This window comes from Battus philenor, unplaced genomic scaffold, assembly GCF_028537555.1.
Source record: "Battus philenor isolate CCGP_79_NKW_IND1 unplaced genomic scaffold, ilBatPhil1.0.hap1 SCAF_12, whole genome shotgun sequence".
In the NCBI taxonomy this organism is placed as follows: Eukaryota; Metazoa; Arthropoda; class Insecta; order Lepidoptera; family Papilionidae; genus Battus; species Battus philenor.
The window spans coordinates 1,504,798-1,522,980 of NW_027181674.1; the positions used below are offsets into that span (position 1 = coordinate 1,504,798).

Sequence of the window (18,183 nt, forward strand, 5' to 3'; positions counted from 1 at the left end):
TTATTATATCTGTTTTTTACTAAAAAATAGCGGACAACGTTAGGAATCACGCATTTTCTTGAATTAAAAAAAAAAACAAATAAAAGAACTACATCCAAAAAAAGGCTCGAGTGACGTTATACCGCTCATGCGTAAGAGTGGGTTTACGTCCCAGCTGTGGGCACGTCGTAAATAGTAGCAAAATTAACCCCTTAACATTAAATATCAGAAACTAATGCTGGTTTATAACAAAAAACACGATACCTTTGTTAGTGTTATGTACTTTTTATATGTTTAAGTTAGACCAATGTTTAAAACCTGATACGAATAGACTTTAGCAACTGGAACAAGCGGAACACGATATCCCCTTAACCAGACAACAATAGGTCATCTGGATACAGTAGCCATGTTTATAAAAATAACGGGAAAGTCGCCATATTCGAATGCGAATTTAATATGAATGTAGATCAGGTTTATTGTTATAAATTATATTTATATTTTAATTATATTATATCATCATGTCAATCAAAGATCACTAAAGCGACTACATTGTCGGTCAGCCTAGTGGTCGCCAGTGCGTTACTCCCATTGCCATTTCAGACGAGCAATTCTTCGAGCTGCTACATCGGCAACCTCGGCTTTTTCGAGGATCTGCTCATTTTCAATTCTCTCAGCAAAAGTCCTAGTTGCCATTTCAGGCGAGAAATTCTTCGAGCTACATTGGCAACCACGGTTTTTCGGAGGATCTGCTCATTTTCAATTCTCTCGGCAAAAGTCCTAGTTGCCATTTCTGAGGAGAAATTCTTCGAGCTACATTGGCAACCACGGTTTTTCGGAGGATCTGCTCATTTTCAATTCTCTCGGCAAAAGTCCTAGTTGCCATTTCTGAGGAGAAATTCTTCGAGCTACATTGGCAACCTCGGTTTTTCGGAGGATCTGCTCATTTTCAATTCTCTCAGGAAAAGTCCGAGTTGCCATTTCAGACGACAATTTTTCGAGCTACATCGGCAACCTTGGTTTTTCGGAGGATCTGCTCATTTTTAATTCTCTCGGCAAAAGTCTGAGTTGCCATTTCAGACGAGCAATTCTTCGAGCTACATCAGCAATCTCGGTTTTTCGGAGGATCTGCTCATTTTGAATTCTTTCGTTAAGTTTGAGCATAGCTCATTGCTGTCTAGGTTACCTTGAGCCTTCCTATAAGGCTAAAAGACAAGGTAATTGACCACGTATCGGTTCCGTGAGTTATCTCCGGCAACAGGCACTAGTCAAAGACCCGCCGCAATTTCAGACATGAATTTCCAACGTTGTTTAAGATTAGAAAAGGACCAATATTCTTCCAATTACTTCCGCAAATGCAGTGGTCACCTCCATCGTCCTTTGTGTTTGGCACTATTCGGTGTAACATAACTCCTGAAGATGCCCGTGTTGAGTAATTTGGCGGTGGCGGTTGTTTGATTCGCATTGTTTGCCGCATACGTATTTATCAGCGGGCTTGTGGGCGATGCACTTTGTTGCACGACTACCACTGTATGTGCGGAAGTGGCTACATATTGGTTCTTTTCTTACTCAGGATAGACTTCCGCAAAATAACGCCTGATTCCATTAAATATAAAGAGAGAAGAAATTGTCGCTTTAACCGCGGTCAACTCAAAAATAAAATTCTTCCAAACTAACGCATTTGAAGATGGTTGCATTCATCAAAGTTATAAGACTTGTTAACTGCTTCTTGAATATTTTATTCTATAATAATAAAGCTTTATTTCATTCCGTACAAAAGTTAAAAATTAGTAATTTTAAATAATAGTTTCATGATTTTGTATTAAGTTTGTATGAACCTCCTCAGGGTAAAAGCGTCCTCCAAAGCTTTCCATTTTTCTCTATCTTTAGCAACTTGGAGCCATCCCGTGAGCTGCCGTAGCCACGATCTCATCAGCCCATCTGGCATTAGATCTGCCTCTAAATTTTATAGGAGGAAGGTATTTAACGCCCACAATGTTGATTTGTTTGAAGGTACCTCACTTCTTTGTGTGATGAGGAAAATATGTTAACTAGGAAATATAACCTTCGACCCTCATACAACATACGTGAAATATAATATAAATATATGTAATATATTTCATCAAAGAACTGTATAGTCCATTGATCAAAAATTATGTACGATCTTCAAAATTGGGAAAGCTATAGCAAAATTGAAAATGTCCAATGTTTTTTCAAGACGTGTGGTGACACTAGCGTAGGGAGCAATAACCTAACTGAATGGAAAGCGGTCGAAATAAACAAAAACGAACTGACGCCAAACTGCCCAATGGAGCGACGCCGGACGGTCGCCATTATACCGTCGCCCACGCTTGGACAATGCGTGTACTTGTTTGCCCACGATTTGCGAATCGCTTTCCGGCGAATATGCACGTCATTTTCGCTAGCTTCTAAGTTTTGTATTTGCAAGTAAGTTTTGTCTATGCAAAACTTTGATCCAAAATTTATAATAATCAACGAAAATTTAAAAAATCAAAAATACAATTCGGGTGAGAGTTTAGTACGGTCTACATATTTTACAAGCCAAATAATATCTTTGCGAAACTGAAATGTGTATTTGTTATCTTGTTTTATCAAATGATAAGAAAGACGATAAGGGATACATACTTGATAATAGTTTAACTTCGTGTGAAAATGAAAGAATTTTATATCAAAAATATTGTTATACTCAAAGTATTGAACATACAGATCAGTATGCATATTGCAAGAGTATATATATAGATATATACACTACTAGCTGATTCCGCAAACGTTGTTTTGCAAAAAAAAATGATATTTTAATTTACAAATAAAAAATAAGGGTTGATCGTAGAGGGGTGAAAATTTATGGTTGTATGTATTCTTGTATGCTGTATCATAAAAAAATAAAAACAAAAAAAATCGTTAAAAAAATAACATTTTTTTAAGTGTGAACAACCTTTATCACTTAGAGGTATAGAAAATAGATAGTAGCCGATTCTCAGACCTACTGAATACGCACATTAAATTTGGTAAAAATCAGTCAAGCCGTTTCAGAGGAGTTCAAGTTCGAACACCGTGACACGAGAATTTTATATATTAGATTAATTTCAAATAAAATAAGTACGAGGTCAATTTCCGCGTTATAGGGGGGAAAATTTCGATATATGAGGGACATAAATTGCTTGACCTGAAAGCCCGTTATAAAGTAATGTTATAGGAGTGATTCCTCTCTGTATCTATAATTAAAAAGATATTTCCACTTATGTATCGACTCATCACAATATCTTCTCAACCATAAGACCTGGAAACTTGAAATTTGGTAACTATATTCCTTTCACTTAGTAGAGTTCAGCTAAGAACGGATTTTAGGAAATTCCACCCCAATAAAATAGCATTTTAAAATTACCCAGAATTTTTTTTAATTACACCTATCTCCCGATTTACACGGTAGATACGTTCCTAAGTAAAACGTGTAAATCGAAAATTAAAAATTTTCAAGTGTAAAGTCACGTGTAAATCGAAAAACTTGTAGAAAATGCATGATTTTTCTATTTAACAGTTGTTATCTTTTTTTTCAATAATTTTAGGTGTACACAGAAATAAAAATAAAATGCATTGACAAGTTAAAATATTTAGTATATTAAGGAAAAACTGTTTTTTTTTTTTTTATATTTAATTACAATATAAATTAAACAGAAGAACAAAAAGAAATTAGTCTCATTCTTTTTTCGGAATCGAAGGTTCGAATTCACTTTCATCACTCGAAATTATTTGTGCCGATTCGATGTTTGAAGCAGAAATATTTACATTAGAGAGAGAGATGGTAATAAAATCGGTTATTAAAATAAAAAAAACTTTTTTGGAAAACCGTATAAAAGCGAAAACGTGTAAAACGAGTACCGTGTAAATCGAGGGATAGGTGTACTTCCAAAGAAGACAGTGCCAAGCGAAACAAGAGTACAGGTGGTATGTAATTTAAAATGAATCAAAGCATTTTTAGTTTCATTATCCCATGACCAATCTTGCTGTTCTCAAGTATTGCCCCGTTAACGAGTGGTGAAACCATTTAAAATTATAATTACGGTATAAATATTCAAAACATTGTATTGTTTTACGCTCGGCCGGTTCGAGAATTCGCTGCACAGATCCGATTCACTAGGGCAAAGCCGAACATGTTGAATCGGCGAATATAATCCCACAGGTGGGATGAATGAGTTATAATTCTACTTGTCATGTGGAAATTAACATGGCATTCAAGTCACTCTACTACTGTATAAAGGGTGTTGTAAAAGTGACCACAAATATACTCTCAGAGTTTGCTATTGGATCTTTTCATATGAGGTGGTGTTTTGTTTATAGGGAAATCATTATAGATGAGTTAAATCTATTTCTAGATTGTGTCAAATTGGTTTAATACCACCACCAAAGATCACCACCATGATCCCGCATGCAGCGAGTTCCGACCATGTGGTCAGCCCACCTAGTGTCGTGATCGTCACTCGAAAAACCTTCCGGCACCAACGGCCATCAAATTCACGATATGCATACCATACCATACATTTCAAAGTGATCATTAAATGTAAAATAACCTATTTGAAAATAAATGAACTTATTTGTCGCAAATGATTCTGTTCATGGTTTTGAACAGGAAGAAATATTATCATTGGTTACTATGCACATTAAATTGTGAATAAATTGAAAAAAAGTCGTCTTAACCAGTTTCTATAAAAAGTTACAACAATATTTATTTCATCTGTCTCATTTATTCGTCTATCTATATCTAATAAATGATTAGGAATAGAAGAAAGAGGTGAGAAATGCGTATAAATATATATAAAAATATAGATATCTGAGAGACACTATATATCTAAATCTAAATTTAGTAATTTTCAGCTTTACAGACTGACTGAAAATATCTCATCTGAAACGAACCACAGATAGTTGCCTGTGGTAGCGCTGATAGCACTTTACGTACTTAAATAAAAAAAGAAAATAAATTATATAAAGGTACAAGGGTTCTTATCGCTCGGAGCGATCTCTACCAGACAACCTTTGGATGGAGATGAGAGACATGTAAAGGTCAGTTAAAGGTGTAATATATACAAACACATGCGTTACCATAGACCTATATAAAGTAAAATACTTCTAAATATATATGTGTGTGTGTAATTATATATATATCTACTCGTACTGTGGGAACCTTTTACGATATTTCCGTAGATGTATCAATAACCATGTAACTTTATCAACAAAAGCATTCCGTCTGGAACAGCCGTTTTATCTGTCCTATATCATAGAGTATCTATTTACTTGTAAACCTATTATACTGACAATTAAAAGTGTATTTATTCTAAAATTGAGAATATATTTTGAATCAACCGCATCATTACAAAAAACAAATATAAATTCACTCACCTCTAAATCGTTCTTAGCGTGGTTGAGTTTCTCCAGATGCACCCGCAGAGCGTCCACCGATGTGATGGCTTCGTCCTGGATGTCGTTCTTATCGAGTATCGATTTGATCTTCTCCACCAGCTGGCAGAAGTCCTTCCAGATCTCCAAGTCCTGCTCCAGTTGCGCCTGACGAGACTTGGCGGAGTTCAGAGTGTTCTTCAAAAGTTGGTTGTGTTTCTGGTGATCCTTTGACAGTTCCTCCTGTTCTGTTGCGGTAAGGGATGGCCAGATCTTGTCCACGATGTCTTGCATCTTTTTACCTACGAGATCCTTCATTTCTGGTTCTGAAGTGTTGAAGAACGACTTGTGTTCTTCTAGATCAGACTCGATATTTTCAAAGTCAGTGCCATTTTTGCCCATGTCCAATCGTATTCCAGCTTCATTAACCCAAATGTTCAACTTCTCTACCATTTGCATGTACTGCTGTCTATATTTCTTATTGTCTTTCAGATGCTTTTCTCTGTTAGCCAATTCAGCCGGTAGGGATGTCTTTAACGAGTTACCTTCTGAAACCATTTCGAGTAGAGAACCTGGAACGCCATCGTCGCTCTTAATGACGTCTGTGATCTTAGTGAACTTGTCCAAATATGTTTGAACGTTCTTTGCCAAAGTTGCATGTTCGATCAACTTTTTATCAACGCTAGCAACGTCTCTATTTAAAAGCGGACGGGAATGAACTGCGGTTTCGTTGTCGTGAAGCCATTGCAGAATCTCTGAGAGATCAGATGCAAGTTTCTTATGTTCTGCAGCAGCTCTTTCATGTTCTTGTCTCTTAGACTCGACTAGTCTTCTCAAAGTCAATAGTTGTTGTTTCAGCGACTGCAAAAGTTCTGTAATGTTGTTTCTATCGATGACGGTACCTTCGGCGGCAATTTGCTGACCTTTGTCTGTAGCCGTGGCCAACAGAGCTTCGCATCCCTGAATCTTAACAACGATGTCGTCGTAACGTTTGATCTTGTCTTCTAACGTTTCGTTAGACCTTTCTATTTCAGCGGTCACATCGGTATATTTAGAGATAAACTCTTCAATTTCCTTAACAATTGCAAAGAATTGTTCACGTAGGAGCAGTAGCTGTTTAAGTTTGGAAATCTGATCTTCGATCGTGCTCATGAGGTCGTCCTGTTGTGTGAGAATATCTTGAAGATCGTGCAGGTTTCCGCCCTGTAGTTCATTGAGCATAGCTTTATTCTTTTTAAGATCAGAAAGGATGGATTCGTAAGCTTGAATAATTGGTTGCACGTCCTCGACTTTGCTACCGATAGGTTTATTAAGAGCCTTCAGTCTATTCTGAATTTCATTCAAGAATTCTAAAGCAGCCGCGATCTTGGCTGCAGCCTCTTTGTATTCTTTGATATGTTTGATCAATATGTTCTTCTTGTCGTTAATAATAGCGTTGATTCTAGCAAATTTGTCAGATAAAACGTTAACTTGTTCTTTGAGCTGCAATTTGTTAGAGTCTGATAAAGAATCCATGATGTCTTTTGATTTGTCTTTAATTTTTGTTATATTCTTTTCGACATCCTCCGCCTCTTTGCTAAGTTTTTCGAACTTGGCTAATTGTTCTTCGAGAAGCTGAAGACTTGTGGTGCGAAGTTCAGGAGTGGCTGCTACTTCGGCTTCATTCAACCATCTCTGGCATTTAGCTACTTCGTTTTCAAATTCGTTTCTGCCTTGTAAGAGTTTGTTCAGAGCCGCAAGTTTTTCATCGATGTCTACTTTAGCCGATGTGTATGATTTGTTCAAATCTTCTAAAACTGTTTGAAGTTTTGCGCGATCTTCAGCGGAACAGTCCTTCGAAACAGCATTTCCTTGACGGATAACTTCAGAGAGAGTATCATTGTGGAAATCTGATAATTCACTTTGGTGTTTTTTGTGCACTGCGATTTCCTTTTCTACCTTCGCTACTTCTAACGGTACTGGTCCACCGAGTTTCTTAATTTCAGTCAACTTGGTTTTCAGCCATTTCTTTGCTTTCTCGATGTCGTTCTCTAACTTCTTTCTTGATTCAGCACAACCACTCAGTCTCTCGATCTCTTGTTTAATGAGTGAGGCTAGTTGTTTTTGTTTTGAAGCTAATTCAGATAATTCTGATTCCAATTGCATTTGTTCAGAAGGCTCAAGCTCGGCTTGGATATTACTAACCTTTTTCTCCAAGGAATCTATGACGGTCTTCTTGCCGTCGGTTTCTTTTAAGAGATTAGCTATCTTCTTCTGTCTCTCCTTCACTGATTTACTCTCATATCCGAGAGGTTCAGGGTGAAGTAAGTTGTCAATTTCCTTTTGCAACCATTCGTTTTGGGCATTAACCTCACTCTTAGTTCCATCAATGGCTTTGTAGGTGATTTCGAGCATTTGTAGTTTACGCTGGATTCGTTTAGCAATATCATTGTATCTTCTTTCCACTGACTTCATCTGAAACAAATTTGGTTTTTATAACATGCTAGATGTAAATTTATTATTTCTGAAAATTTACTTCTTTAACAATTTTTAAAAGACGATTTAGAATATCTTAAAATAAGACACTTACTTGCTCTTCGACTTGTTGTGACTCCAGATTGCTGACAATATTAATGACTTGGGTACCAACTGTTTTGATATTATCAACTCTTTCTTTTCCAGCTTGTCCAAAGTCAGACGAGAGCTCTTTCAAAGCGCTCAGCTTCTGAGGACAAGGTAGACCCGAACCTTTGTCGGCGAGACACATTTTCTTCAGCACAGAATCGAACCAGTCATGAATCTCTTGGCATTTGTGACGGAAGTCGTCAATGATGCCTTGGTTAGATTTTTCTCGCTCGATTGCTTGAAGAATTGTTCTTTCTAAATTGTCTAATTCTTCTTCTAGATTTATTTCGTCTTCGAGTCCTGTGGACAAGTATATAACATTAATATTGTAAGCTATGCCGCATAGATTGGGATTAATTGTCAAATATTCATCCGTTCTTATATTTTAAAGTGTTTTGTACCTAATAATGTCCCATCTACAGTATGTTTGGTTATAGGTATAAAAGCTTTAAAGTGATGAATGTATAGCCTATTGGCAGGCTAAAAGCTTCGAAGTTTTTACACTTATTCCTAATCAAGCTGTATAAAGAGTACACTTTGAAATACGGTCACATTAGAACGTGACAAGTCAATAACTTCAGGCGATACAAATTCTGCATGGATAGATGGTAAATAAAAATTAACTTCAATGTATAGTAATCTCAATTTTGACCACCCTTTTTTTAATTATAATATCATTACATTGTTTATTGCGGCAAATGAGTTGTACACTCCCGAATCGAAACCGAATGCCGAGTAGGTATAAAGATTGAGAAGGCGAGAGTTGCCACCATAATAGCAGAGGAAGAAAGCAGAACACCCTTCCTCAGTTCCTGCAGGAGGGTCGTAGAAAATATTATGGAAAGTAATAAAAATTAGGTTAAAACGGTAGGATATTAGTAAATAATATTGTAAAGGTGAATAAATATTAAAATGAAGAAACAAAACAAAATGTAAATAAAACACTAAATGAAAGATACTAAAGATAAAACTGTAGAAATGTATATATAAATAATCTAACTAAAAATGTAATACATTGTAACAATAAAATAGAACTAGACTGTAGTGACTGATGGTAGGATGGAAGGTGACGAATCAAAGGAATAGAGATAAATAAAAAATGTAATAGAGCAAATGTTAAAGAGAGAAAGAAGAAAAAAGAAACTATAAGATAAAAAGAGAAGTGAAAAAATTATTGCCCCAACTAAACCCTGTTCCCAACAAAATAGGGGGTGGAACGAGGATAAAAAACACCTTTTACACCTATTACCAATCAACCTGTTTTTTCATTCAAATATTAATTCATATTACAATATCTTTCCATAAGAAACTGCATTGCTATATATTCAATGAAGTAAATTTATATGATACACGAAAATTATTCGTTTCGTACAGCTACGTTCATATTTGAACACAGCCCGGGCACATTGCCAAAGGAAATACCTTCGCATCATTGATATTATGGGATTTTACAATGTATAATTGGAACATTACTAAACAAATTTTATGTAGGTATATCAGACTCTTGAACAATATTTGTGATTTCTTTTAATATCCTATATTTATTCAAAAATACCACATTATTCAGGGTACAGATCACCACAGATTATATGAGATATTCATACAGTAAGAAAATTCGTGTTCGCAATTCAAACTAGTACATTTTTTTCCCGAACTCCTATCTTGTTGTAGGACAGGGTTTGATATTCTTTAATGAATTTTTCATTTACTTCTATTATTTCTGTACTCTTCTATCATTCATCATACGATCTATCTTTCTTCTTCTTTCATTCAACAATTTTTCTATCATTCATTTCATACTTATTTCCGTTCATTCATCACCTCATTCGTCAAATGTCACAGATCACGAGTTATATCACATTTCTTTACCTTCATTTATATTTATTTTGTGCTATTTTACATTCTTACTTAATATGCTAATTTCCGAATTATTAAAATAACTACATGTTTAAAAAGAAAGGTGTTAATAATATTAAAAAATAATGGTTTTTATGTAAATAAAAAAAATTACCTTCCGTAGGTATTTCAGTAAGCAATCTATTTCTCTTTTCTGCCAAGGATGCCAGTGCATCGTTCATAGAAGCCATGTCATTCTTAGCTGCTTCCGGTCTTAGTTTCGATGGATTAGATAGCCAATCGTGGGCGAGCGCTTTGTGAACGTTGATCCATTCCTGGATCTCCAGCACTTGCTTCATAGCCTCCTCCATTCCCTGGACGGCATCTCCAAGAGTTTCGAGGTGACTTTGAACCTATTGATAGAATCGTAATAAGATATCGTTCAACACGGATACATTTAAACACACACAAAAAAACACAGTCGTGATGTGAAAAGCATTGTGTTTTAGCTGCAATGTACAGGGTGTTTTAATCCGCCGAGAGTGCGTATATACATATTGATTAAATTCATTAATTCAACATCTATTTTCTCCCTGACTCTACTCTGCTTTGCAAGGTGTTTCAATGGTGGAGAAGAAGCAGGAGGAAACTTCACAACAACACATCTTTTAACAGTTTAACAACACAGATTTATGCATATACACTATTTCTTATATTCTTGCCGTTTATTGCAAATGAATAAGATACTTTGCAGTCAAGCTTAGCCATCTGTAGGGAATTGTATATACATATATATATATATATATATATATATATATATATATATATATATATATATATATATATATATTACATAGGGGGGCGCAAAAATTTTAGGAAGGCTAATGTAATGGCACATGATGTGACTTTTTTATTTTATCCTTTTTTCGTTTTGTGTTATCTGTTTTTATCGGTTGCCTATCACTGAATTTGAAAAAAAGAATTAAGGATTCTGCAGTATTTCTAATGGCTAAAAACTCGTCTTCTGTCTCGGTACAATCCAACGGAGCCTTCGTAACAGCGTACATGAAGAGGGAATAGTCAACCAATTTAATTCCATTAAGACAATTACTTTATATTTTAATATGCATACCATTATCACTCGGTGTTGTTATATCAAATAAATTTTATCTGTTATATATTGTACCTAAACAATTCGCACTCTCGGAGGACCGTGTAAGCCTTACCTTCCTCTCTAGGGAGGTCATTTTCTCAGCGAACTCTGGGGCTTCTAGACTCTTTAACAACACATCGACACGTGCCAGGCCCACCTCGCTCAAACGTTTCTACAAACAGACAGCATGCTCACAGCAAAAACAATATCGTGCGTGTTAGTTGTATGTGTATACATAGAAAGATAAGAACAATACCACCAGATATATAAAAATCATAGTACCGCATCACTTATACAGTAATCCCTCTTATAACGCGGTAAATTAGCGTTATAGAAACACGAGTTTTATATCAATTCTCATATAACGCATATATGACTCCATATAACACATTACGTTTTTTGTTGGTAAGAAATTAAAAGAATAGGTAAAAAAACATTAATGTAAAATAAATAAAGCTAAAATAAACAAAACAGAAAACTATATAAATATGCAAAAATTGTTTAATTGTGAAAGTAAATAAGCATTATAATTAAGGTTGTTATATATTATAATTAGATTATAATGTCGTGTCCCATAAATACGATAGGAGGAGATAAAGGCCCCTAATAGCGGGGGCCATTTGAATTTACGAAAAAAATAACACATTACGTACTGATTATTATATTTAAATTTTCTCTTTAGATGCGATTTAAATCGAATAATAAAGGAAAATATATGTTATACAAGATGAAGAATATATATATATGTGTGTATATGTATATTCGAAGAAACACATCGATGTTTACTCAACATTGGCATAAAAAGCTAAGTATATGTGTTCAAATATGCATACAAAACATTATAAGCTTCTCTTAATATAGAATTATAAGTGAAATATTCCCTATAGGAAACAGTTGTTATACGAGGTACATGTAATATTAAAACGATATAACAATATAAGGGGGATTACTGTTATACATACAATATTAACTTTTATTTTTTAAATAAGGTATACGGTGGTATTATAATTATCTAAACACTTATTGCACACAAAATCTCGGTGTATTAGGTGCTTTAAAAGTGCGTGACACTGGTGCTATGGTTGCTGTCAAAGCACCTAAGGCTTCACAACCAAACATAGACTGATTGGACCCAACTTATATATTGCATTTATAACAACATACGTAATTATATAGACATTTAATATAAAACCCGAGCAGCTCCTTTTTTATTTATTTATTATTGTATCACATAGATATGTACTAGATAAATACATAAGCTAAAACATACAAAATGGCGATCTAAAAATTTTGGTAGAATTCTAAAAATAAATTGGTAGAATTTCACCTATGTAGACTCATCAAGATATCTCTGGAATCATAAGGCACGGAGACTTGAAATTTGATAGCAAAATTTCTTTCGACGAATAGAGATCAGCTAAGAAAGAGTTTTACGGAATTATACTTACGAGAAAGGTAGAGAGGACTCTAGCTTTTATATGTATAGAAATTTAGACACTTATTTTTTAGGGCATATTAAAAATTTCCAACAATATATCTCAAGAGTTGAAGGAGTTGGCGATCATCAAGTTAGTCGGATTTGCAGTAAGTTTTGTTATACAAACACAGCGTTCAACGTAATTCTTTTTCTGTTTTATTTTTATCAATACTCTTTGTCTGTTGTCATTTATAGCTTCTTTATCTTAAAGGTCATTAGGTGTGAGAGCTCTATAATGAACTTATGCTCAAGTTGTTACACTACTCACTTGAACCATGGAGTAACTGGACCCTGGACCGGTCCTTGGATTTAGGTTAAAAGGCCTCAGTAACAAGGGTAGAGTCCCTTGTAGAGTCATAGAGAAATTTATACCCGGATTTCCCCTACGCAATGGAATCAAAAATGATCCGTACACGAATGGAAGTAACTGATATAATTCAGTGGTTTAGTAGGTCGAAGTGAGCAGGCCACATAGTTACAGAACAGATAACCACGAAGACGTTAGAGTCATAGATTGGAGACCGGGAACCGGCAAGAGTAAGAATCCATGATCGACCAGACGACATTGTGAAGTTCGTACGACACTAGATGCTTGCTGCATTAAACGGGTTGTATTAAAAATATGACTTTTGATCATCAACTTACTATTTTTATCTACCTTATTTTTTACTCTAGTCTGCTTTGCAAGCTGATAGAAGGAGAAGAAGCAAGAAAAATCTCCACAATAACATATGTTGGAATAAAGTTTAACAATACAGATTTATACATATACACTATATTAGATATAGCCTGAATGAAATCAAATCATCACTACTAAGGATTCTTCAAGGATGCTGCAAATGAAATTAAGTAATGCGGGTATATAAATGGCTCCAATCAGTGAAATAGTAAACCAAATGTGCTATCCAAACAGAAAATTCCGAATTCACATATCAAATATATACCAGGTGCAAAAAAAAACACATTGCCAACGACAAACTAAGCCCGTATGTACATCATTGTACTAACTACACTATCTACCCACTTCGTTAAAACTATTTCTTATTAAAATTATAAGACGAATGCTTACGTTACACTATTGTACTATTTCGTTGGTTCTGTTCTTTTTCGGACCTGGCAAACTTAAAGTTTATATACATAGAACATTAATTGATGTCTTAAACTTCTAATACTATATCTTCTAAATAACTAATTTAAAGATCCATATATTTGTAAATGTTTCTCTAAATGCCTACTAGATGGCGCTAGTCGGTAAGCTTAATAAACATACTGATTTACCGATCGCTCCAAAAAAATAAATAATTATATATCATTCTAAATAACTGATTTTAATTATCCATATTTCTAAATGCATGGAACTGTTTTATCATACTTTCTCTAAATGCCTACTAGATGGCGCTATTCGGTAAGGTTCATAAACATACTGATTTACCGACGTGCTCCAAATATAAATAATTATATATCATTCTAAATAACTGATTTAAATTGACCATATTTGTAAATGCATGGAACTGTTTTATCATACTTTCTCTAGAATCCACTAGATGGCGCTAGTCGGTAAGCTTCATAAACATACTGATTTACCGACGTGCTCCAAATATAAATAATTATATATCATTCTAAATAACTGATTTAAATTGACCATATTTGTAAATGCATGGAACTGTTTTATCATACTTTCTCTAGAATCCACTAGATGGCGCTAGTCGGTAAGCTTCATAAACATACTGATTTACCGACGCGCTCCAAAAAATAAAAAATTATAAATCATTCTAAATAATTGATTTAAATTGACCATATTCGTAAATGCATTGAACTGTTTTATCATACTTTCTCTAAAAATCACTAGATGGCGCTAGTCGGTTACCCTCAATACTGATTTACCGACGTGCTCCAAAATATAAATAATTACATATCTCAAAAATTGTATTTATATCTTGGTCTTTGAAAAACAGCCTAACATAATCTGTACATATAGTATAAAATAAATTAAATCTCATTTCTTATATATAAAATTAATTATATTTAAACATGTGAACTTTAAAAAAAAATGAACATGACTTCGATAAATATTACTGATCAATTTAAATGTAACATTATTTATAATAAATTTAATATGTACTATGGTTACTCTAAATGTTACATTCGTCACTTTGATTGAAAAAATTAACTTTAATTTAAATTGAATTAATATACTATTATTAATACTTATAGAATTTAAGTTACATATATTAACTTTTATAATAAATGAACACTATTATGGTCATTCCTAATTATTAATTGAAATTCAACATATTAATAATAAATCGCATCATGAGTATTGTCACTAAGAACTGTGAGATATAAATCTACTTAGAAATTAATTTAAAATATGTGAAATCATTTCTACTCCTAATCTTTGGTACTAAAATCAATGCCTATAAGTTTAAATGTCTTAGAATAAATTATTTAGTAATTTATAACATCAATTAAGTAAACATTTTTTCAGATTGATGCTTTCCTAATATTTCTGAATTTTTAGAAATTCACTTGTCATTGTGGGAGGATGTTCTTCGTCATTTGCTGGTGGTAGTTTTGAAAGTTAACACCCCAGCGACCTTAAAAGCCTTTTAAATGTCATTATTGACCACGAGCCATGTGAGGCGTTGACATAGTCAAAGTCGCTTTATGGGAGAACCCCAAAACTGGTCAACGTGTGGGAGACCTATGGCTTGCAGTATGCGCATATCTGCTGATACGATGTTAATAGAGGAATACATGTTTTGTTCCTCTTTACATTTCATACACAACACACACATTAACAAATAAAGCATCAAACATTAGACTCGTCAAGCAAGTCGCAGGCAAGAACCCTAGCTGCAGTGCCAAGTACCTGATCGATCAAGTCCTCGAGGCGAGCTCGTACAAGGAGCTCCCGTGGTGGTATGGGTAGGGGAGCAGAATCGGCAGGCGACGCTGGTCTAGACACCGAAGCTGCAGCTGCTGAACATGCAGCCACTGCGGCTGATAACCTTGCCTTCTCCGTCTGCAGCCGGTTGTGGAGGCCCTGGATCCACAAAAACATTCAACCGCTTTATTCAACGTGTATATTAAAAAGGTATTATTTATAAATAACTGGTTATATGTCGTGTAAATTAATGTATAGATAGTATAGTAAGAAAAAAATATTTTAAAATTTAGATTACTAAGTATACAAATTAATTATAATTTACTATCTCTACGTGCAGACTTTATACTGCCAGAAGCTATATGCTTGTTGTATTCACAGTATAATAAATATTTTTTTAGAATCTAGATAAGAAATAGATCACTAGACAAGTTGACGGAAAATAGCTGTAAAAACTTTAAAGGTGTGATATTTTTTAAAATATCTTTAAATTATTTCTGGTAACTTAGGTAAAAAACGAACGCTAAACTATGGTCACTGTTAATAATAATTTACATTTAATAAATGTAACTTTGATAATAAATGTTTGGTTTAATTTGATAGCAAATAAACTAAAACACTCACTGTAAACAGTTAATTTGAACGTAAACTTCATTTTTTAACTACTTTTTATTTTTGACTCTTCTTTGCAAAGTGATAGAAGAAGAAGCATGAAGAAACTCCACAACAAGACAACTTTAAAGTTTAACAATAGAGATTTAAGTACACACCATCTGTCAGAAATAACTTAAATTTTTTCCGTGTTTATCTGCAGTCTTAAACTATCAGTAGATTTGTTCCTTTTCCTATATCTTGCTTAAAGCACTCCTCAGCAGGAGATACCTTATCATTCACCATGTGTCACCAAGTTTATATATATCCTAACGATCTAGTTAAATGGAAAAAAATTACCAAGCAACAAACATCATTGCCAAGGATTCTGGTCATATATACCATGCCTTGCAGCGGGCGACAGCTGTAAATAAGAAAAATTAAATAAATTACTCACTCTAGCTTTGTCGAGTAGATCACGTCCATGAGTTAATCCGTCTACGGGCACATCAAGCTCTGTGATGGCCGGCTCGCAGTCGTCCAAGTTGTTCAGGATACTCTCCAAAGTATCTTCGTACTCTTTGAACTTCGCCAGTCCTTCTCTGAGACGTCTTTCAATTTGAAGAGCTGTAGCTAGAAGACTTTTGTGGCTATCGTTCACGTTCTTCAATTGCTTACCAACTGTTTCACGAATCGAAGGAGTAGTGGCTTCATATCTTTCGATCTGAGCACGACCTTTAGCTTCCAGGTCGTCAAGAGTAGCACGGTACTTCTGTATATCGTCCAGGAGGACAGCGTGCTGTGCCAGCTGTTCCTCTGTTTGCTCACGGTTTGCAATGTACAGAGAATTATGCGCCATTAGCTGGAATGACACCTGGAGCAGCCACTTCTCCGTGTCTTGCAGAGATTGGTGGTACTGATTGTATTCTTTGATCTCGTTCTCCAGTTCTGATTTCTTCGCGGCGCATTTCGCTCTTAGAGCGTTGCATTTCTTTTCTATTTCAGTCACAGATTCTTTAACTGCTGGTTTCCTTGCCCATCCACTTAATTCTGCGGCTTCTTCTTTAAGTCTATCTAATTCTGGCTTCTTATTATCAATTTCGTCTTCAATATGCTTGTACTTCTCAAGTAAAGTCTTCATCTCGCCTAACTCTCCGCCTGTTGGAGGTACTTTGTCGAGGTTCTGTTCAGTGTTAGATATCCATTGGTTGAGTTTGTTCTTGGATTCCTCGAAGTCCTCCCATTTACCGATTGCTGCTTTCAGCTGTGCTGTTATGGAGTTAAGGTCGATTTTCAATTGGTCCCAGCTCTCTTGAAGGACTTGGACGTCGTTGCGTAGACTGTCCTGCTCTTCAGGCGGTGTGTTATTAAGGGCTTTCTTGAAAGCTTCTTGTAAAACTACCAACAGATGGTGACCCTCTGTCATTCTGTTATTAACGAGTTTCACGGTTTCCAGTTTGTCTTTCGTTGTATCGATATCACCAACTCCAATTGAATCTTGTACTGTGCCGTGAGCTGTTTCAAGCCAACGTTGGAGATCTTCCTTGGCTTTGATAAACTCTGTATGGTCGGATAGATTCTTCTCACCATTAGAGACAAGACTTTGTATCTTTGTCAATAGAGATGTATATTCAGTTTGCAAGTTAACGGTTTTGTCACGAACCCAAGCGCAAGCGCTCAGTTCCATGAGGTTTTCACATCTATCATTGAGTTCTTCTAAGACGTGTTTGTTTGCCAGTGCCTGAGCGAGTAAATCCTACAAAAATATGAAAAAATTAAATTATGTATTATATTTTTATACCAACATAAGAACAAAAATCGTATTAAATAATTGTAAGATGAAGATCTACAACCCAATGTGTGTGATACTTCAGACGCTGGAGAGGGCTATACTCTTGATTTGTGTACAATATCGAATCACGTGTAAAGAAATCCGTCGAAGAACGAATGTTACCAACATAACCCGTTTACGTGTTGAAGTTGCAATGGTCAGGCCTTGAGGTTCTGGAGTTGAGACCAAGGACCCAAAAGCCATCTACTATGACATCCACCCACAATGTGGACAGATGACCTCGTTAATGTCGTAATAAGACCCTGGATTGAAGCCGGTCAGAACAGGTCCTATTGGAAATCTATGGTGACCTATATCAAGCAATGGATGTTGGAAGCGTCCTCTTGTATAAATCATCTAAAATCCTCTTACAAGACCTATGATCTTGCTAAAGTTGTCGGAAGTCGTTGAATGCA

General features: G+C 35.0%; 1 protein-coding gene across 7 annotated transcripts in view; it reads right to left on the reverse strand.

The window, feature by feature from the left end:
- Msp300 (Muscle-specific protein 300 kDa) overlaps positions 1–18,183 on the reverse strand; it is a 264,397-nt gene that overhangs the window by 96,888 nt on the left and 149,326 nt on the right. For 6 of the 7 annotated variants that reach the window (XM_068776243.1, XM_068776245.1, XM_068776247.1 and 3 more), the window contains 6 exons: positions 16,394–17,692; positions 15,331–15,504; positions 11,055–11,153; positions 10,004–10,241; positions 7,958–8,292; positions 5,392–7,842 (listed from right to left, as the gene is read on the reverse strand). In XM_068776243.1, coding sequence (XP_068632344.1) covers positions 5,392–7,842; positions 7,958–8,292; positions 10,004–10,241; positions 11,055–11,153; positions 15,331–15,504; positions 16,394–17,692 — 4,596 coding nt within the window. The remainder of the gene's footprint in view (positions 1–5,391; positions 7,843–7,957; positions 8,293–10,003; positions 10,242–11,054; positions 11,154–15,330; positions 15,505–16,393; positions 17,693–18,183) is intronic. The other variant, XM_068776246.1, reaches the window with a different exon arrangement.